At 47.8% G+C, this 18,571-nt stretch overlaps 1 protein-coding gene across 1 annotated transcript in view; it reads left to right on the top strand.

Annotated features, from left to right (window-relative positions):
- Positions 1–18,565, top strand: part of LOC139396670 (protein piccolo-like) — a gene marked incomplete at its 3' end in the record, with an annotated part of 36,796 nt that extends 18,231 nt beyond the window's left edge. The window contains exons 4-6 of the mRNA XM_071143610.1: positions 8,878–12,384; positions 12,625–16,795; positions 17,196–18,565. Of these exons, the coding sequence (XP_070999711.1) occupies positions 8,878–12,384; positions 12,625–16,795; positions 17,196–18,565 (9,048 nt within the window). The remainder of the gene's footprint in view (positions 1–8,877; positions 12,385–12,624; positions 16,796–17,195) is intronic.
- Positions 18,566–18,571: the final 6 nt, after the last annotated feature.

Genomic DNA, 18,571 nt, shown 5'->3' with positions numbered 1-18,571 from the left:
AACTGAGGGAGATGTTTAAGAGAAGAAAGACATGATTAGCGGAGGTAGAGAAGGATGAGTGTGATGGAAACTGAGGGAGATGTTTAAGAGAAGAAAGACATGATTAGCGGAGGTAGAGAAGGATGAGTGTGATGGAAACTGAGGGAGATGTTTAAGAGAAGAGAGACGTGATTAGCGGAGGTAGAGAAGGATGAGTGTGATGGAAACTGAGGGAGATGTTTAAGAGAAGAGAGACGTGATTAGCGGAGGTAGAGAAGGATGAGTGTGATGGAAACTGAGGGAGATGTTTAAGAGAAGAGAGACGTGATTAGCGGAGGTAGAGAAGGATGAGTGTGATGGAAACTGAGGGAGATGTTTAAGAGAAGAGAGACATGATTAGCGGAGGTAGAGAAGGGTGAGTGTGATGGAAACTGAGGGAGATGTTTAAGAGAAGAGAGACATGATTAGCGGAGGTAGAGAAGGGTGAGTGTGATGGAAACTGAGGGAGATGTTTAAGAGAAGAGAGACATGATTAGCGGAGGTAGAGAAGGGTGAGTGTGATGGAAACTGAGGGAGATGTTTAAGAGAAGAGAGACATGATTAGCGGAGGTAGAGAAGGATGAGTGTGATGGAAACTGAGGGAGATGTTTAAGAGAAGAGAGACATGATTAGCGGAGGTAGCGAAGGATGAGTGTGATGGAAACTGAGGGAGAAGTTTAAGAGAAGAGAGACGTGATTAGCGGAGGTAGAGAAGGATGAGTGTGAACAAAGGAGAGGAGGTGGTTGGGAGAGGAGGAACAGGATGACTGAGGAAAGCAGTAGGAGGGGTTGGATGTCATGTCACAGAGGATGTACGTGTGCCAGCTACATGCTGCTTTAATATAATGCTAACAAGCTATTGAGTACAAAACCACTTTTGTTAGCATGAGGGCTAGGGGAGAGGAGACTAGTATTGTTAGCATTAGCGCTAGTGGAGAGGAGGCTAGTTTTGTCAGCATTGACTCCTGTGACTTTTCTATTGGTTCAAGACCAACAGGCAAAATCAATCAAGCCCAGCTAAACTACGTTGAACACAAATATGAACACAACATGCAACAATTTCAAAGATCTAACTGAGTTACAGTTCATATAAGGAAATCAGTCAATTGAAATAAATGCATTATGCCCTAATCTATAGATTTCACATGACTGGGAATACAGATATGCATCTGTTGGTCACAGATACCTTAAAAGAAAGTAGGGGTGTCTGGTCTGACCACAATTTGCCTTATGCAGAAAGACAAATCTCTTTCGCATAAAGTTGATCAGGTTGTTGATTGTGGCCTATGGAATGTTTTCCCACTCCTCTTCAAATTGCTGTGTGAAGTTGCTGGATATTGGTGTGAACTGGAACACACTGTCGGACACGTCGATCCAGAGCATCCTAAACATGCTCAATGGGAGACATGTATGGTGAGTTTGAAGGCCATGGAAAAACTGGGACATTTTCACCTTCCAGGAATTGTGTACAGATCTTTGCAACATGGGACTGTGCATTATCATGCTGAAACGTGAGGTGATGGCGGCGGATGAATGGCACGACGGATGGGCCTCAGGATCTCATCACGGTATATCTGTGCATTCAAATTGCCATCGATAAAATGCAATTGGTCGTTGTCCATAGCTTTTTCCTGCTTATACCATAACCCCACCACCACTATGGGGCACTCTGTTCACAACGTTGACATCAGCAAACTGCTCACCCACACGATGCCATACACGCTGTCTGCCATCTGCCCAATATAGTTAAAACCGGGATTCATCTGTGAAGAGCACACTTCTGCAGCATGGCAGTGGCCATTTAAAGGTGAGCATTTCCCCACTTAAGTCGGTTATGACGCCGAACTGCAGTCAGGTCAAGACCATGGTTATGACGAAGAGGACGCAGAGGAACTTCCCTGAGACGGTTTCTGACTGTTTGTGCAGAAATTCTTTAGTTGTACAAACCCACAGTTTCATCAGTTGTCCGAGTGGCTGGTCTCAGATGATCCCACAGGTGAAGAAGCCGGATGTGGAGGACCTGGGCTGGCGTGGTTAAATGTGGTCTGCGGTTGTGACGCCAGTTGACGTACGGCTAAATTCTCTAAAACGACATTGGAGACAGCTTATGGTAGAGAAATTAACATTAAATTCTCTGGCAACAGCTCTAGTGGACAAACCTGCAGTCAGCATGCCAATTGCATGCTGCCTCATGCAATTGAGACATCTGTGGCATTATGTTGTGTGACAAAACTGCAGATTTTTAGAGTGGCCTTTTATTGACCCACGCACAAAGTGCACCTGTGTAATGATCATGCTGTTTAATCAGCTTCTTGATATGCCACTCCTTGGCAAATGAGAAATGCTCACTAACAGGGATGTGTGCCCAAAATGGGAGAGAAATAAGCTCATGAAACATGGAACAAACACATTACATGTTGCATTTATATTTGTGTTGAGTATATTTGCAATGATTTTGGTGTTTGATCCCAGGTCTGTCAGTCACAATGTGATACAGTCTCTTTCTCTCTCACCCCAAACAGAGAAGCAAAAACAGCAGCCGAACTCCTAATGCCGCTCATTACCGCAGGGTGTTGTGGGTCTTAATTATCCCTCCTTTAAAACTGAAAGGGGGAGAGGAGATCCCCCATCTCCATCCCTCTCTCATTGCCTCCAGTAGCACAGGCAAGCTGGCATCTCACACCTGTCCATCTGTATAGACATACCCGCTAGGGGAAACCCGATAGCACACAAACACACACACACACACCAGCTGATAAGCCCATTTTAACTGCAGCTGGTGAACCAACCTAATGTACTGCGTAAGATAAGATGAAGCAAAAAGCTGATACACACAAAATAACACTGGGTTCAAAGTTCAGTAGACAGATGGCAAAACGGAAGAACACTTCAGACAGACGGACACACCCACCTACCTAGTTTTGCTGGGTCTTCCTTTCTCCTCCTTTACTAAGTTCTCTCTCACCTAGCTCAGAGTTAATATAGTGCTGTCTCTCACCTCCCCTGTCAGTATCCCTTAACAGACACCCCAACCTCCTGGGAAACAAACCCAAACCACCCGGGACACCACAGCACCTCTTTACTGCCTTCAAACACGAGGAAAAGACAATACTGAGGTAGACATTTGTTGGTGTCAGAGAGTACTTGTTGTGTAATTGTATTGGGGAAGTGTTTGTCTGGTTAGTAGAAAGGTTTGGAATGTAATGCTGGATAGTTCAGTCCATGTTGTGAATATTTCATTGGACATTGTGTGTTGGATGACATGACATTGTTGCATGCTGTCAATAGCAGATAAGAGAAAATTATAATGAACACCTCAACTCCTTACTTGACCTTCACACTAACAAGACTTTCTAGCCCACACAGCTTTGACACCTGCTACAGTACTGTAGCGATGCCGGTCTACTGTACAGTACACCAAGCAACATATTCTCAACACTGGGGAGGTTGCTAAGGATTCAACCTTCTATGAAAACAACCTAACCAGAGAAATGGCAAAGTGATGTTTCTATGACAACATGGTGCACAGTTGAACCAAATGATTTTGATGGCCTAGTTGGTTAAAGTGTGATACTCCCATCACCAGAGACCAGATTTGGCCCATTTAAAAGCAGGTTAAATCATTACATGTATATCCATATTTCTGGGGGAAATGATTTTATATCAGAAGCCTCCCTATTAAAATAATAGAAGAAACACTAATACTGACCAGCTTATTTCCTATCTGCACCAGGGGAAGTCACCTCAAATATCCTCTCCCTTCTCCACAGCCATACATGCAGCCATACAGCCACACAGCCATACAGCCACACAGCCATACAAATGTGAGGATGCTGATGATTATACATCCCCCATTACTACTATGATGACCAACTGATGGCACACACACTCTGTGAAATGACTCATCATTTCTCTTATCTTAATGAGGCGCTGGACAAGACTGGACAAGACTGGGCACTTAATGACACTTCAAGGAATTTAAGCTGCTGAGCTCTGTTACCAGGAATGCTTTGTAATTGGCTAGTTAGGAAAACACAAACATCCATTAGCATCCTAGCTTCAATCAGGGGGTCAATGTAATGGCTTAAAGGGGTTAAATAATTGCAATACGACAAGGTTGTAGTGTGACACCAATGTGCGTATAGATGTTTGTGTGTGGCTAACTGTCTGTGTGTGGAAGTCTGTGTTTGTGTGTGGATCACTGTGTCTGAATCACTGTGTTTGTGTGCGAGTCTGTGTGCGTGTGCATGTGTGTGTGCGTGCGTGTGAGAGAGAGAGAGACAGGGTGTGTGTGTGTGTTTGTGTGTGTGTGTGTGTGTGTGTGTGTGTGTGTGTGTGTGTGTGTATGTGTGTGTTCGTGCGTGCGTGCGTGCGTGTGTGTGTGAGAGAGAGCGCGAGAGACAGGGAGTGTGTGCACGTGTGTGGGCACGTGTGTATTTGACAAATATAGAGATGGAGAGACAGGATGCTTTTTATAGTGGTGATCTGGTGGAAGGGTGATGTCCAGGGACCGTAGGCTGCAGATCTCTGATAGCGTCGGTGATGACAAGGATAAAAGTGGTTTGAAGCCGAAGCGACAGATCTTGTGGCTGACTGGCTGGCTGGCTCTGTCCGGGCTCTCATTATTCCCTATCAGTGGCAATCTGGAACCATCTCTCTGCCTCTCAAGCTGCTCTCTGGGGTGTAAATGGATGGACCAGTCGAGCTGCAAAAGCCAATGCCCTGTGGTGGTGGCACGGCATCCTGGACTGTAGGGAGAGGGACCTCTACATGGGGCTTGATTATGATATTATTCATGAAATCATATATAATAAAGGTGAAATCCTACGGCTCTCTGTTTCTTACCTCTCTTACTCTCACTCTATTTCCTTCTCTCTCTCTCTCTCTCTCTCTCTCTCTCTCCTCTCCTCTCCTCTCCTCTCCTCTCCTCTCCTCTCCTCTCCTCTCCTCTTCTCCCTTGCTCCTTTTTACACACACTCTCCATTTCAATCGTATGATAACAAAATGCCATTCTAAACTTCATACCAACCATTTAACATGGAGAACGTTATGAGGTAACCATTAAGGTATCTTTACTTTTACTCAAGTATGACAATTGGGTACTTTTTCCACCACTGCTTAGCAGGCCTCACACCATCTGGTATGGATTTAGCATAAGCCCTGCATTTAAGCCAGGCACAGGAGGGCACACACCCACGTTACTGGCCTGTGGAGGCTTACAAAACGGGTGTGCAGGAAAAAGGGTGTTTACTTGAAACGGAGACTGGAGGCGTGGCCAGACCCATACTGACTAGACCCCAAGAGAGAAAGAGAGAATATGTATGTATGGTGGGTGGATGATGTATCATGTGTGGATGTGTTATTTTACCAATACTCTTACAGTACATCTACACATACAGTACAACATCTCTCCATCATTAGTCCGACTTACATTAGCTCTGGTGTGCTACAGTGTAAGACCCAAAGTCCCTAGGAATCAAATGTTTACCATCGTTTCTTTCTCTCCTTCCTTGTCGAGATATCGAATATTAAACCGTCTTAACGGGTACAACACTTAAACCACAGTTCTCAGTGGAGCTCTTCTGTAATGACTTCTTCTTTAGTGCTGTGATTGTCGACTTGAGTCAGATAACCATGACAGGACAGAATTAAAGGCCCTCCGAGACGAAGGATTTGAACAGCTGTGTTCGTGGCGGTTTGTTGTCTTTCTTGCTGATGCACTATGGTTATTTTCAGAGATAGAGGGCCGGTTCGGTCCCAAGCGGAGGATGGGAAGAAAAAACAATGCCGAAGTCATCGCACAACACAGGATAAACCGTTTACTGAATGCACAATTTTAATTGCCTGCCTTTGAGCTGTGTTTACTGAAAGATTGAATTGGTCTGAAATAAGACGTTTCAGTTCATCCCACTGTAAGGTCCTTGTCCGAAGCATTAGTGTTCCTCTGACCTGTGGTGTGAGCTATAGCCTCGCTTGCGGTTGGAATGTAAAACATAGATCAGGGATGGGCAACTTTGATGGGCTGGGGGCTACAAAAAAATCAGAACCCAGCAGAGAGACATTTTTTACATTTTAGAGTAAATGTTGTGCAATTCTACACATTTTGCCATGGGGTGTAGAGAAAATGTTGCAGTTTTAAAGCAAGTTTGCTGCAATTCTACACATTTTGCCATGTGGCGGGGAGAACATTTAGCAATTTTATAACTAATTTCCTGCAATTATACACATTTTGCCATGGGGCAGAAAGGAACATTTGCTGTTTTTACAGTGCCTTGCGAAAGTATTCGGCCCCTTTGAACTTTGCGACCTTTTGCCACATTTCAGGCTTCAAACATAAAGATATAAAACTGTATTTTTTTGTGAAGAATCAACAACAAGTGGGACACAATCATGAAGTGGAACGACATTTATTGGATATTTTAAACTTTTTTAACAAATCAAAAACTGAAAAATTAGGCGTGCAAAATTATTCAGCCCCCTTAAGTTAATACTTTGTAACGCCACCTTTTTCTGTGATTACAGCTGTAAGTCGCTTGGGGTATGTCTCTATCAGTTTTGCACATCGAGAGACTGACATTTTTTCCCATTCCTCCTTGCAAAACAGCTCGAGCTCAGTGAGGTTGGATGGAGAGCATTTGTGAACAGCAGTTTTCAGTTCTTTCCACAGATTCTCGATTGGATTCAGGTCTGGACTTTGACTTGGCCATTCTAACACCTGGATATGTTTATTTTTGAACCATTCCATTGTAGATTTTGCTTTATGTTTTGGATCATTGTCTTGTTGGAAGACAAATCTCCGTCCCAGTCTGAGGTCTTTTGCAGACTCCATCAGGTTTTCTTCCAGAATGGTCCTGTATTTGGCTCCATCCATCTTCCCATCAATTGTAACCATCTTCCCTGTCCCTGCTGAAGAAAAGCAGGCCCAAACCATGATGCTGCCACCACCATGTTTGACAGTGGGGATGGTGTGTTCAGCTGTGTTGCTTTTACGCCAAACATAACGTTTTGCATTGTTGCCAAAAAGTTCAATTTTGGTTTCATCTGACCAGAGCACCTTCTTCCACATGTTTGGTGTGTCTCCCAGGTGGCTTGTGGCAAACTTTAAACAACACTTTTTATGCAAACTTTAAACAACACTTTTTATGGATATCTTTAAGAAATGGCTTTCTTCTTGCCACTCTTCCATAAAGGCCAGATTTGTGGAATATACGACTGATTGTTGTCCTATGGACAGAGTCTCCCACCTCAGCTGTAGATCTCTGAGAGTGATCATGGGCCTCTTGGCTGCATCTCTGATCAGTCTTCTCCTTGTATGAGCTGAAAGTTTAGAGGGACGGCCAGGTCTTGGTAGATTTGCAGTGGTCTGATACTCATCACATTTCAATATTATCGCTTGCACAGTGCTCCTTGGGATGTTGAAAGCTTGGGAAATCTTTTTGTTTCCAAATCCGGCTTTAAACTTCTTCACAACAGTATCTCGGACCTGCCTGGTGTGTTCCTTGTTCTTCATGATGCTCTCTGCGCTTTTAACGGACCTCTGAGACTATCACAGTGCAGGTGCATTTATACGGAGACTTGATTACACACAGGTGGATTGTATTTATCATCATTAGTCATTTAGGTCAACATTGGATCATTCAGAGATCCTCACTGAACTTCTGGAGCGAGTTTGCTGCACTGAGAGTAAAGGGGCTGAATAATTTAGCACGCCCAATTTTTCAGTTTTTGATTTGTTAAAAAAGTTTGAAATATCCAATAAATGTCGTTCCACTTCATGATTGTGTCCCACTTGTTGTTGATTCTTCACAAAAAAATACAGTTTTATATCTTTATGTTTGAAGCCTGAAATGTGGCAAAAGGTCGCAAAGTTCAAGGGGGCCGAATACTTTCGCAAGGCACTGTAATATGATATCTGAGTGAGACTGACAAACAAAATCAATGGGGGCCCCCCAACCGATCATTCGACCACAATAACAAGTTTAGATAGCTGGCCGCTAAAATAACTTAGCAATCTTAAAATGTTTTGATTATGTGGGCTAATTGATTAACTATCAGTGACGGACACAACAGAAAAACTGCTGATGCACAACCACATTTCGAAACGGCATATTGTGTATTCTACTATTAGTTCCAAATGTTTGTTTGTACTATGGGGCGGTAGGTAGCCTAGTGATTAAAGTGTTGGGCAAGTAACCAAAAGGTTGCTTGATCGAATCCCGAGCAGACAAGGTAAAAATCTGTCGTTCTGCCCTTGAACAAGGCAGTTAAACCCACTGTTCCCCGGTAGGCCATCATTGTAAATAAGAATTTGTTCTTAACTGAGTTGCCTAGTTAAAGGAAAGTAAAATGTAGAAAATAATGGTCTGGGGTTATGGTCTGCGCGCAGTGGTCTGGGGTTATGGTCTTGTGTCATTAAGTCATAGGGCCTAATATGTGTTCATCCTGATGGATGCACTGTATAAAATAGTTTTGTGTAGATGGGTCAGCTAGACACACACAAACACACACAGCCTTCACCCTGGCTCTGCTGTGGAATGTCTGCACCCGCTGCCCCAGTCATTCTGACATGCCTTGGTAAACCTCTGTGCCATTACCATGCATTATGAAACGACTATCTATTAAGTTACATAAAAGTAAAAAACTTGCCTGAAATAGAATAGGCTACAATGGCCCTGTGTCTGCGCATAGCCCAAGTGTTACGAAACCGTGGGTCCAGTTTTCTTATAATGATCATAAAACATAATTACTGATTAAAGTCAACATTTTAATCATCCACTACAACAACTATGTATTAGAGTGAGTGAGCATTTTTACAAGGTCCACACTAACTAACATTTTCTTTGTTTTTCTGTCTTACAGAAAGAATGGTTATGTCTCAACTGCCAGACCCAAAGAGCTCTCTCTGGCCAGCTGGGCGATATGCCCCCTCCACCATCTCCTGTGAAGAAGCAACTACCCACACCTACCCCTACCCCTCCTGCCTCCCCTGACAAAGTCCCTGACTCCCCAGCTGCTGCTGCCTCTCCATTAACGGGAAGCCCCTCAGTCACTCAGGTAGAGGCAGCAGCAGCAAAGGAAGACACCCAGCCGCTTCCCATGTCCAAGGTAGTAACAGAACGCACCCCGCTCCAAACACCAGACGCTGCGTCTGCAAACACAGACACCACACCCATCCCACCTGAGCATGCCACCCCTCCTTCTGATAGTGTTCCAGAGGAGAAAGAACCAGAGCAGGCTGAAACAATAGAAGCTATATCTGAGAGTATACGAGATGAGCCTGTGCCAGAGAGTGTAGTGGAGAGTACTGTTGAGGCTCCGGCAGTGGAGAAAGACCCAGAGCAGGCTGAAGCGATGGAAGCTATATCTGAGACTGTGTTGGATGAGCCTGTGACAGAGAGTGTAGTGGAGAGTGCTGTCGAAGCCTCAGTGGTGGAGAAAGACACAGAGCAGGCTGAAGCGATGGAAGCTATATCTGAGACTATGTTGGATGAGCCTGTGCCAGAGAGTGTAGTGGAGAGTGCTGTTGAGGCCCCGGCAGTGGATCATCCAGAGAGTATGCCAGAGAAAGTTACAGAAGAACAGTCACCACCCGACACTACTCAGGCAGAATCAGATTTCCAGCCTGCAGTTGTAGATGAGCCTGTCATTGCTCCCCCTGTAGAGAATAAGTCAGAAAAGCCTGTTGAGGCAGCACCCGAGCCAACTCCAAGCCCAGATAAAGTGCAGAGTGAGTCTACACCAGAGGAGATCTCACCGGCTCCCTCTGCAGGTAGTGAGAAAGAGGAGCCCATCCTAGAGAAGGTTCTTGAAGAGGAAGCTAAGCCGGTAGAGCCAGAGGTGATTCCAACACCTGAAACGGTCACACAGGAAACTTCTGTCCAACCTGACCAATCACCAGAGCCTGTACCGCCAGCTCCTGTAGTCACTGAGGAAAAAAAGAAAGCAGAGGTGATTGAGGAAAAACCTAGGCAGCCACCTAAAGCTGAGGAGAAAGCTCCTACACCTCCTGCAGTCACCGAGCAGGAGGAGAAACCTAAAGAGCCAGAGCCTCAAGCAACTATTGTTGAACAGCCTCCAACTGAGGTGTCTTCAGTACATACAGGTCCAGTAGCAGAGAGTTCAGATGTGAAGACGTCTGTGGAGACAAAGATGCCAGAGGTGGCTCCCAAAGCCCCTAATGAGCCAATAGAGGATTGTTTATCTCCCAAACCAGCAGAGATAGAGCCTGTGCCTTCACAAAAAGAGGAGGTACCCCCTGCGGTAGAAGAAACTCCCCCTGCGGTTGCTGAGAATGAACAGCCTAAAGAGGTAGAGACCGTTCCACAAACTGAGGCAGTTGAGTCTGTAGCCCCATCTCCTCCTCTAGTTACTGACAAAGTTGAGAAGAAGCCTGTAGAGAAGGAGGAAGAGTCAATTCAGCCAGCCCAAGTTGAGGAGAAGCCTGTAGAGGAGGAAGAGTCAATTCAGCCAGCCCAAGTTGAGGAGAAGCCTGTAGAGGAGGCAGAGCCAATACCGCCAGCCCAAGTTGAGGATAAACCTGTAGAGAAGGAGGCAGAGCCAATACCGCCAGCCCAAGTTGAGGAGAAGCCTGTAGAGAAGGAGGAAGAGTCAATTCAGCCAGCCCAAGTTGAGGAGAAGCCTGTAGAGAAGGAGGAAGAGTTAATACCGCCAGCCCAAGTTGAGGAGAAGCCTGTAGAGAAGGAGGAAGAGTCAATTCAGCCAGCCCAAGTTGAGGAGAAGCCTGTAGAGAAGGAGGCAGAGCCAATACCGCCAGCCCAAGTAGAAGAGAAGCCTGTAGAGAAGGAGGCAGAGCCAATTCAGCCAGCCCAAGTAGAGGAGAAGCCTGTAGGGAAGGAGGCAGAGACAATACCGCCAGCCCAAGTAGAGGAGAAGCCTGTAGAGAAGGAGGCAGAGACAATGCCGCCAGCCCAAGTTGAGGAGAAGCCTGTAGAGAAGGTGGCAGAGCCAATTCAGCCAGCCCAAGTTGAGGAGAAGCCTGTAGAGAAGGAGGCAGAGCCAATTCCGCCAGCCCAAGTTGAGGAGAAGCCTGTAGAGGATGAGGCAGAGCCAATTCAGCCAGCCCAAGTTGAGGAGAAGCCTGTAGAGAAGGAGGCAGAGCCAATTCAGCCAGCCCAAGTTGAGGAGAAGCCTGTAGAGAAGGAGGCAGAGCCAATTCAGGCAGCCCAAGTTGAGGAGAAGCCTGTAGAGAAGGAGGCAGAGCCAATTCCGCCAGCCCAAGTTGAGGCAAAGCCTGTAGAGAAGGAGGCAGAGCCAATACCGCCAGCCCACGTTGAGAAGAAGCCTGTAGAGATGGAGGCAGAGCCAATACCGCCAGCCCAAGTTGAGGAGAAGCCTATAGAAAGTGAGGCAGTAGTAAAGAAAGTACCAGAGGCTTCTCCTGCACCTCCTGCTGCTGAACCAGAAAACGTTAGCCCTGAGAGAGATTACGAAAGGACAGAGTCAGAAACAGTGGTTGAACCAAGCCCAGAAGTCAAAGCCGAGGAGTCAGTTTCACCATCCCCTTTTGAGAAAAAAGTCCCTGAACAGCTCCCAGAACCTGAACCACAATCAGCTAAAGTTGATCAGATCCCACCTCAAGAGGCTGTAGAAGCTCCAGCACCAGTAGTAGAAAAAAACACAAATGAAACTGAAACGGAGGCTGGAGCAGAACGTGTAGGTCAGAAAGACGAAAATCTGACATCTGTGGATACAAAGGTTGAACCAGAGCCAACAGCAGATAATAAGGCTGAAACATCCCAGGATGAGTCTACTCCTCCAGCTTCTGAAGCTAAAGGGGAAGAAAAGGTCAAAGCAGAGCACTTAGAACGAGCTATAGAGGCAGCGTCACTATCATCTGCTGCTAGTGAGCCACAAGCCCCTGAGAACATTTCTGAGGAGAAACCCACACAGGAAGGAAAAGAAGCTGCAAGCATAGCTGAAAATAAACAAGAGGTGTCTATAGCTGAGAGTGGGGAGCCAACTCCTACTGTGTGTGATGAGGTAGCAGTGCAAGAGAAAGAATTATCCAAAGATGAATCCAAGCAAACTCCAAAGACAGACTCTGTGTCTGAGAGCATTCAGCCAGAGAAAGAGAAAGTGGTTGTGTCACCACCTGTAGTTAGTGAAAAACAAGAACATTTTTCAGTATCAGAGGTGAAAGCTGTGAGTGACAGACAGGGCAGCGTAGAAGACAAAACAATACCAGAGCAGACTAAAATATCTGAAACTGTATCTGAAAATGAGTCTATTGCCCCAGCCCCTGTAGTAGAACCTGACACCCTAGTCCCTGTAGTTGGTGAACAGGACGAAGACAAACCCCTGAATGAAGAGAAGATAATAGAGGCTGAACTGGATGCAGTTGGAGAGGTGACTGTAGTATGTAGCAACAGTAGTGGCTGAGAATTAGATGATTCAAGTCAGAAGGATCTTTTCACAAATGTTTCTACAGACCTTTTAGTTATGCAAAATAATCTACAGACAAAAAAAACATCTTCATATATCCATTTTAAATGTTCCAAATAATATGTTATGTTTATGATCAATTATGGATGATTGTCATCTACATATTTATTATACATTAATTGTGTTTTATTATTTAATTTACAGGCAACGCTGAAAGACCCTGGAGAAAAAAACACCATCGCCAAGGATAGCAGTCCCACCAGCCCCTCAGACCTTGCCAAGCTGGAGAGCACTGTCCTTCCCATACTAGAGGCCCAGGCTACACAACCAAAGGATAATTCAGACAAACTGACCGACTCACTCAAGACCAGACGCAAACTTGAGGTGCTACCCCTCTCACCTGAATCTCCCAGCACAGAGGATGACCCAGAACTCTCAGAGAAGAAGGACGCCTCAGCAAAGAAAAAGCTGCTGGTGCCGACAGACGTCAGGGGTGACTCGTTGGAGGACAGCAGTGAGAGCTTAGGGAAAGATAGTCCCGTGTCAGGGGATGACGAAGACTTAATTCGTAAACAGATCATGGAGATGAGTGAGAACGAGGATGCTTCGCCGTCAGACGAAGAAAACCTCATCCGGCGAAAGATCCGAGATCATGAGAGGAAACGAATGGAGCAGGAGAAAGGGGAGGGGAAGGAGAGAAGCGCAATGGCAAAAGGCAGGCGGCTCCTCAAGAAGAACACCATCACCCCTGAGGACGAAGATGAGCGGCAAATCGGACTGGATAAACCTGACAAGGCATGGAAAGAGGGATCAAAACCCAAAGTCTCAGACTCTCAGGAAGGGGAACAGCCTTCGGCCGATAGAGTTGTGGCAGTACGCCAATTCAGAACAATCGAGCTCAACACGACTACCACCCCTGTGCGCATATCAGATGATGGAGAGCTTGAGATGGAAAGCCTCAGCAACTCCCCTGATGATCGCTCCAGGGGCGATGGGTCCTCCAGCCTGCATGCATCCAGCTTCACCCCTGGGACATCGCCTACATCCCTATCCTCTTTGGATGAGGACAGTGACAGCAGTAGTCCCAGCCGCATGCACAGTGGCGAGGGGAAACAGCACAGGAAAGCGAAGCATAGACAACAAGGCCAAGGTCTACCCACCATCGAAGACTCTTCTGAGGAAGAGGAGTTACGAGAGGAGGAGGAGCTGTTAAGAGAACAGGAGAAGCAGAAAGGCTCTGGGAAGAAGTCGAAGAAGGACAAAGAGGAGATCCGAGCTCAGAGGAGGCGGGAGCGTCCCAAAACACCGCCCAGCAACCTCTCTCCCATTGAAGATGCCTCCCCAACAGAAGAGCTGAGGCAAGAGGCAGAGATGGAGGAGTTCAGGCGATCATCCTTATCCGATTTCTCTCCCAGCATCGAGTCAGAACCAGAGGGAGTTGAGATCAATGCTGCAAAGATTGCAGCAGTACAGAAAGTATACCAACTTCCTACATCTGTTTCTCTCTACTCTCCAACAGCTGATCAAGGTGCTAATAAAAGCCCTGAAAAACGAGCCCTGAAAACTGCAGACGAAGCCTACGAAGATATCATGCTAAAGGCTAAAACACCCACAAAGGAAAAGGTGGACACCCCTCCGGGGAAAGAGTCCCTCTATGGTGGGATGCTGATAGAAGATTATGCCTATGAGTCTCTTGTTGATGGAAATGGAAAGAAAGTCCAGCAGCAGGAGCCTGAGAAAATCTCAGTGCCAGCTCAGCCCAAAATACTGAGATCTCCAGATGAGGTTTACGAAGACATGATGGAGAAGAAGAAAGAATTCATGCAGCTGGAGCAGGACCTGAAAAAAGCACAGTCCGTGTCAGATAGACCCATACCAGAGATTGTATTGCAACCCACTGAGCCAACCAGATCCACGAGTGTTACAGTTACTATAGGCAAGGATGGGAAACCACTGCTCGATGCTGAGGCTACGTATGAGGAACTCATGAAGAAAGTTCTGACTCCTGGGACTAGCCCGACACAGCAGGGTCCTGATATATCTGGGGCGGCCCCTGGTGGTAAGTTTGAAGGTACTGAATCCAGAAGGGCTCTGCGTCCCATACCAGACCTGAGGGTTACACAGTGCTCCTCAGGGGAGGAGGACGCTGATGAAGAGGCCACTGAGAACAAAAGTCAAGATAAGCCAAAGACTTCATCAGACATTCCTAAAGCTGATCAGGCACCCTTAACAGCTGCTGCAGAAACTGAGTCCAAATCAGTTGCTTGCAAGGTCCCCCCATCAACAACTTCAGACCAACCACAGACCCAATTTGAAACTTCCCAGGCTGACCAGCCTCTGGACATAACCCAACAGGATGTCATGGACTTGTCTAGTATGAAGTCCTCAGCCCCTGCTGTTGCCAGTGTGTCTCCCTTACCCACCGTCCCTCAGTACACCCCCACTGTCCCCAGTGTAGTGTCGACCACCCCACCAGTGCTCCCCAAACCAGCCATCCTGCACAGGGCTCTGTCTCAGGAAAAAGCAGACATTCCTGAACCCCCTCCACTGCCCCCTCCCACCATGCCAAAGCCATCGGTTTACCCCAGGAAACCCCCTGTTCCGCTTCCATCTCAGGCTATAATCAGGTCAGAACATGTTGCCATGACAACAGCCCAAGGGTCGTCGGTAAGACAGCCTCATATCCCCCCACCGGTTCCTCCAAAGCCAGCCATCCCTGCTGGAATGGGGTACAGCCACAGGCCAGGGGAAAACGTCAAACCACCCCTTGCTCCAAAACCTGTCTCTCAGCCTGGCTCTCCTGCCCACGTCCAATATCCAAGACCCACTGCCCTCCACACAGGCCATGCTGATATAGCCCTGAATCTGAGCCCCTCAGCTGAAAGCAGGTCAGGTCACTTCTCAGGTCATTCCTCGGGTCACTCCTCGGGTCACCCATCCCCCACTTCTCCGCGATACGGCAATCGACACGAAACTTATGTGGTTATAACTCTGCCATCCCAGCCCAACTCTCCAGTGGAAGGGATCACCACCCAGGCCCCATCCAGTCCTGGTCCAGCATCTCCTTCAAGACATGCCCAACCTCCACCTCAAACTCAAACACAGTATCAACCACAACCTCAACCCCAGAAACAACCACAGCCACCTCCACCACACACAAATAGGATGCCCCTGGCATTCACTCGCATCACTGAGTCCATGGAAAGTCAAGAGATATGTGGGCCAGAGAAAGTTGTGTCAAGTTCCTGTCATGTCATTGAGGCTATTTCAGCATCCGCTCCACCCCCAGAGGTCAGGTTAGGGCAGGTCACTCAGTTTGTGACGACAGAAGTTCAAAGAACCATGGTGTCTGTCCGACACGAAAGGTCACCGCCTCCACCTCCGGCCCCAAGAGCGAACGGTGTTCCAATCTCACTGGAGAAACCTAAACCACAACAGACACAGAGTCCCCAGGGCTACCAGCCAGGGGAGGTAGTAGACCTTCGTACCATGAAGGTGAATTCAGAATCGGCCATGAAAGTGGTGGATCTGTCTTCTTCAGATGTTAGACGCCAGTCCTTGGCCACAGACATCAGCGGTCGTCAGACAAGCGCAGTGCAGTCCCCAGTGGTAAATCTCAGCACTGAGTCGACCAGTGTTTCCATAGTGACAGACAGCATCACCATAGTTACATGTGCTGCCACCATACAAAGTTACGAAAATACCAACATATCCCAGGTCCCTTCTGTGCCCCTTCAGCTTACAACCACAAACAAAGCCTTCGAGCCTGTTTGTCAGATTATCTATCGGCCCATAGATGCACAGCCCACAACCAGCAACAATGCTGAGATCCCGATTAACCTTTCTCTAGGACCTGGCACAGGCTTAGGGTCATTCCAGCCACCTGTCACTATCGCCCCTACCCCTGCCCCAGGGTGTGTGGCTAATGGTCTGAGCGTCGGGATGCCGACAGTAGCAGGTGCGGTGGACCTTAGCACAGCCAAACCCTTCAACACCGTGGTTTCGGTCGACGCTTCCTCCGCGGAAGTGGTCACGGCTGTGATCACAGAGGAGGATGGGAAACCCGTGGACCTGACGGCTGGGAGAAGAGCTGTCTGCTGTGATGTTGTCTACAAGCTGCCATTTACAGGTAGCTGCACCACCCAGCAGCCCACTACTCCATTGCCCGAAGACCGCTTCGGTTACCGAGACGACCACTACCAATACGACCGCTCACCCTACAACATGAGGGGCTTCAGTGGCATCAAACCCTCCATGTCCGACACCAATCTGGCTGAGGCCGGGCTTTTCCTCTATAAGAGCAAGAACAGTTACAATTTCCATGGCACCACAGAGGGTGCAGTAGACCTGACATCCTCCAAGACATCTGATGCAGGTTTGTGCAGTGACATCGCCGACCTCTCGCTGAAATGTCACTTTGAGATGCCTCTGCTTATTCATGGCTGATCCTGTGGCATTTTAGTGCATTTTGTTGTTTCGTTCACTTCTTGTTTGCATGGACATTTTGTTTGACCTTATTTTTTCGTTCTACCTTTATGATCTTTTTTTTTGGTACACCGAAGCATGTGCTTGCATGCTGTTTGATTTGGCTCCACATCATCCATGATCTAGCAAGACTGGAGGTTTTTCCATTTTTGTTGTTGCTTTTTATTTATTTGGATGGAGCATGGCTTTCGATGGAGCATTGCTTTCGATGGAGCATGGCTTTCTGTCTGATGTTTCACCACTAAGGCTACCTGTTGTTGTGGACTCAATAGATTTATTTTCCCCAACAGGTGTAGCTTTGGACTTCTCCACCAAAGGCTCAGGATTATATTCAGGAATGATAATCCCCCCATATTCCCAAGCTAGAGTCAAAGGAGCTGTTGGGACACACTTTGGAACGAGCAGTGTCCTGAGATCATCCAATGGGGTGGTGTACTCTTCAGTCTCAGTACCAATCCCATCCACCTACGCCATCACCACACAACCTGGGTCCATATTCGGCACCACTTACAACTCCCTGTCGGCGGGCATGCACACCAGCGACACCATGCCATCCCTGTCCACTCTCCAGAACCAGCCCATGACTCGGTCCCACAGCTTCATCTCCACCACCTCTGCAGAAGATCAAGGGGATGTCCCCCTCAACCTGGAGCTTGCTAAAGATGGCATATCCACCTCCGTGGCCCTCAGCACCAAAACAGTCACCCTGGCCCTGGAAAGGTTGGACTCGTACACGGATGCGTCCCTGGAGGCTATCGCCGCCTCGCTGGAGGCCCTGTCCTCGCCCTGTGTGCCAGGAGAGGGCCAGTACCAGATGCAGCGTGAGATTCTGGAGATGGAGAAGTTCAAACAGCAGCGGTTGGCTGAAGAACTGGAGTGGGAGCGTCAGGAGATCCAGCGCTTCCGTGAGCAGGAACAGATGCTGGTGCAGAAAGAGCTGGAGGAGCTGCAGTCCATGAAGCAGGCCATCCTGTGCCAGCAGGAGGATGAGCGCCAGGCCCACCTCATGATGCAAAAGGAAACCTATGCCCAGCAGCAGCAGCAGCTAGAGCAGATCCAGAGGCTCCAGGAGCAGCTCAGAGCACAGCTGGAGGAGCAGAAGTTCCGGAAGATGTACCCGGGGGAGGTGTTGCTGGGGCATGGCCAGCAGGAGGCAGTCGTCCTGGGGCCGGACGGCACCGAGCTGGCCCGGAAAATCATGGATAGTGGGTGTCAGACGGACGACGAGGACAGTGTTGTCGATAAAGCCTACACGGCGGGGAGGAAGAAGAGAAGCACGGCCAAGAAGAGCGTAGACAGCTGCGTACAGACGGACGATGAGGACCAGGAGGAGTGGGAGCCTGCTCGGGCCAGACGTAGCAGGCCCCGCACGTCAAGGGGGGACAGAGGCGGACAGACTTCCGATATATCCATTCAGGCTCACTCTGAGATCTCCATACAGACGGACTCTGCAGGGAATGTAAGAATGGACACCAGGATGGAGCTCTCCGACTCGGAAAGTCCACATTGGGAAGACAAGAGACGGCCCACGCCCTTGGAGATAGAACAGTCTGGCCACCTCAGAGCTGACCCCTCCTCACTTCAGGCCCCGCCCAAATCCCCCAATGTTCTCTACTCCCCCATATCCCCCTGCATATCCCCGAGCAAATCCCTTGAGTTTGTGTCC

The sequence above is a fragment of the Oncorhynchus clarkii genome, unplaced genomic scaffold (genome assembly GCF_045791955.1).
Source record: "Oncorhynchus clarkii lewisi isolate Uvic-CL-2024 unplaced genomic scaffold, UVic_Ocla_1.0 unplaced_contig_2413_pilon_pilon, whole genome shotgun sequence".
NCBI classification, from domain to species: Eukaryota; Metazoa; Chordata; class Actinopteri; order Salmoniformes; family Salmonidae; genus Oncorhynchus; species Oncorhynchus clarkii.
The sequence above is the reverse complement of the archived record's forward strand: the minus strand, read 5'-3'. Positions and strand labels throughout refer to the sequence as shown.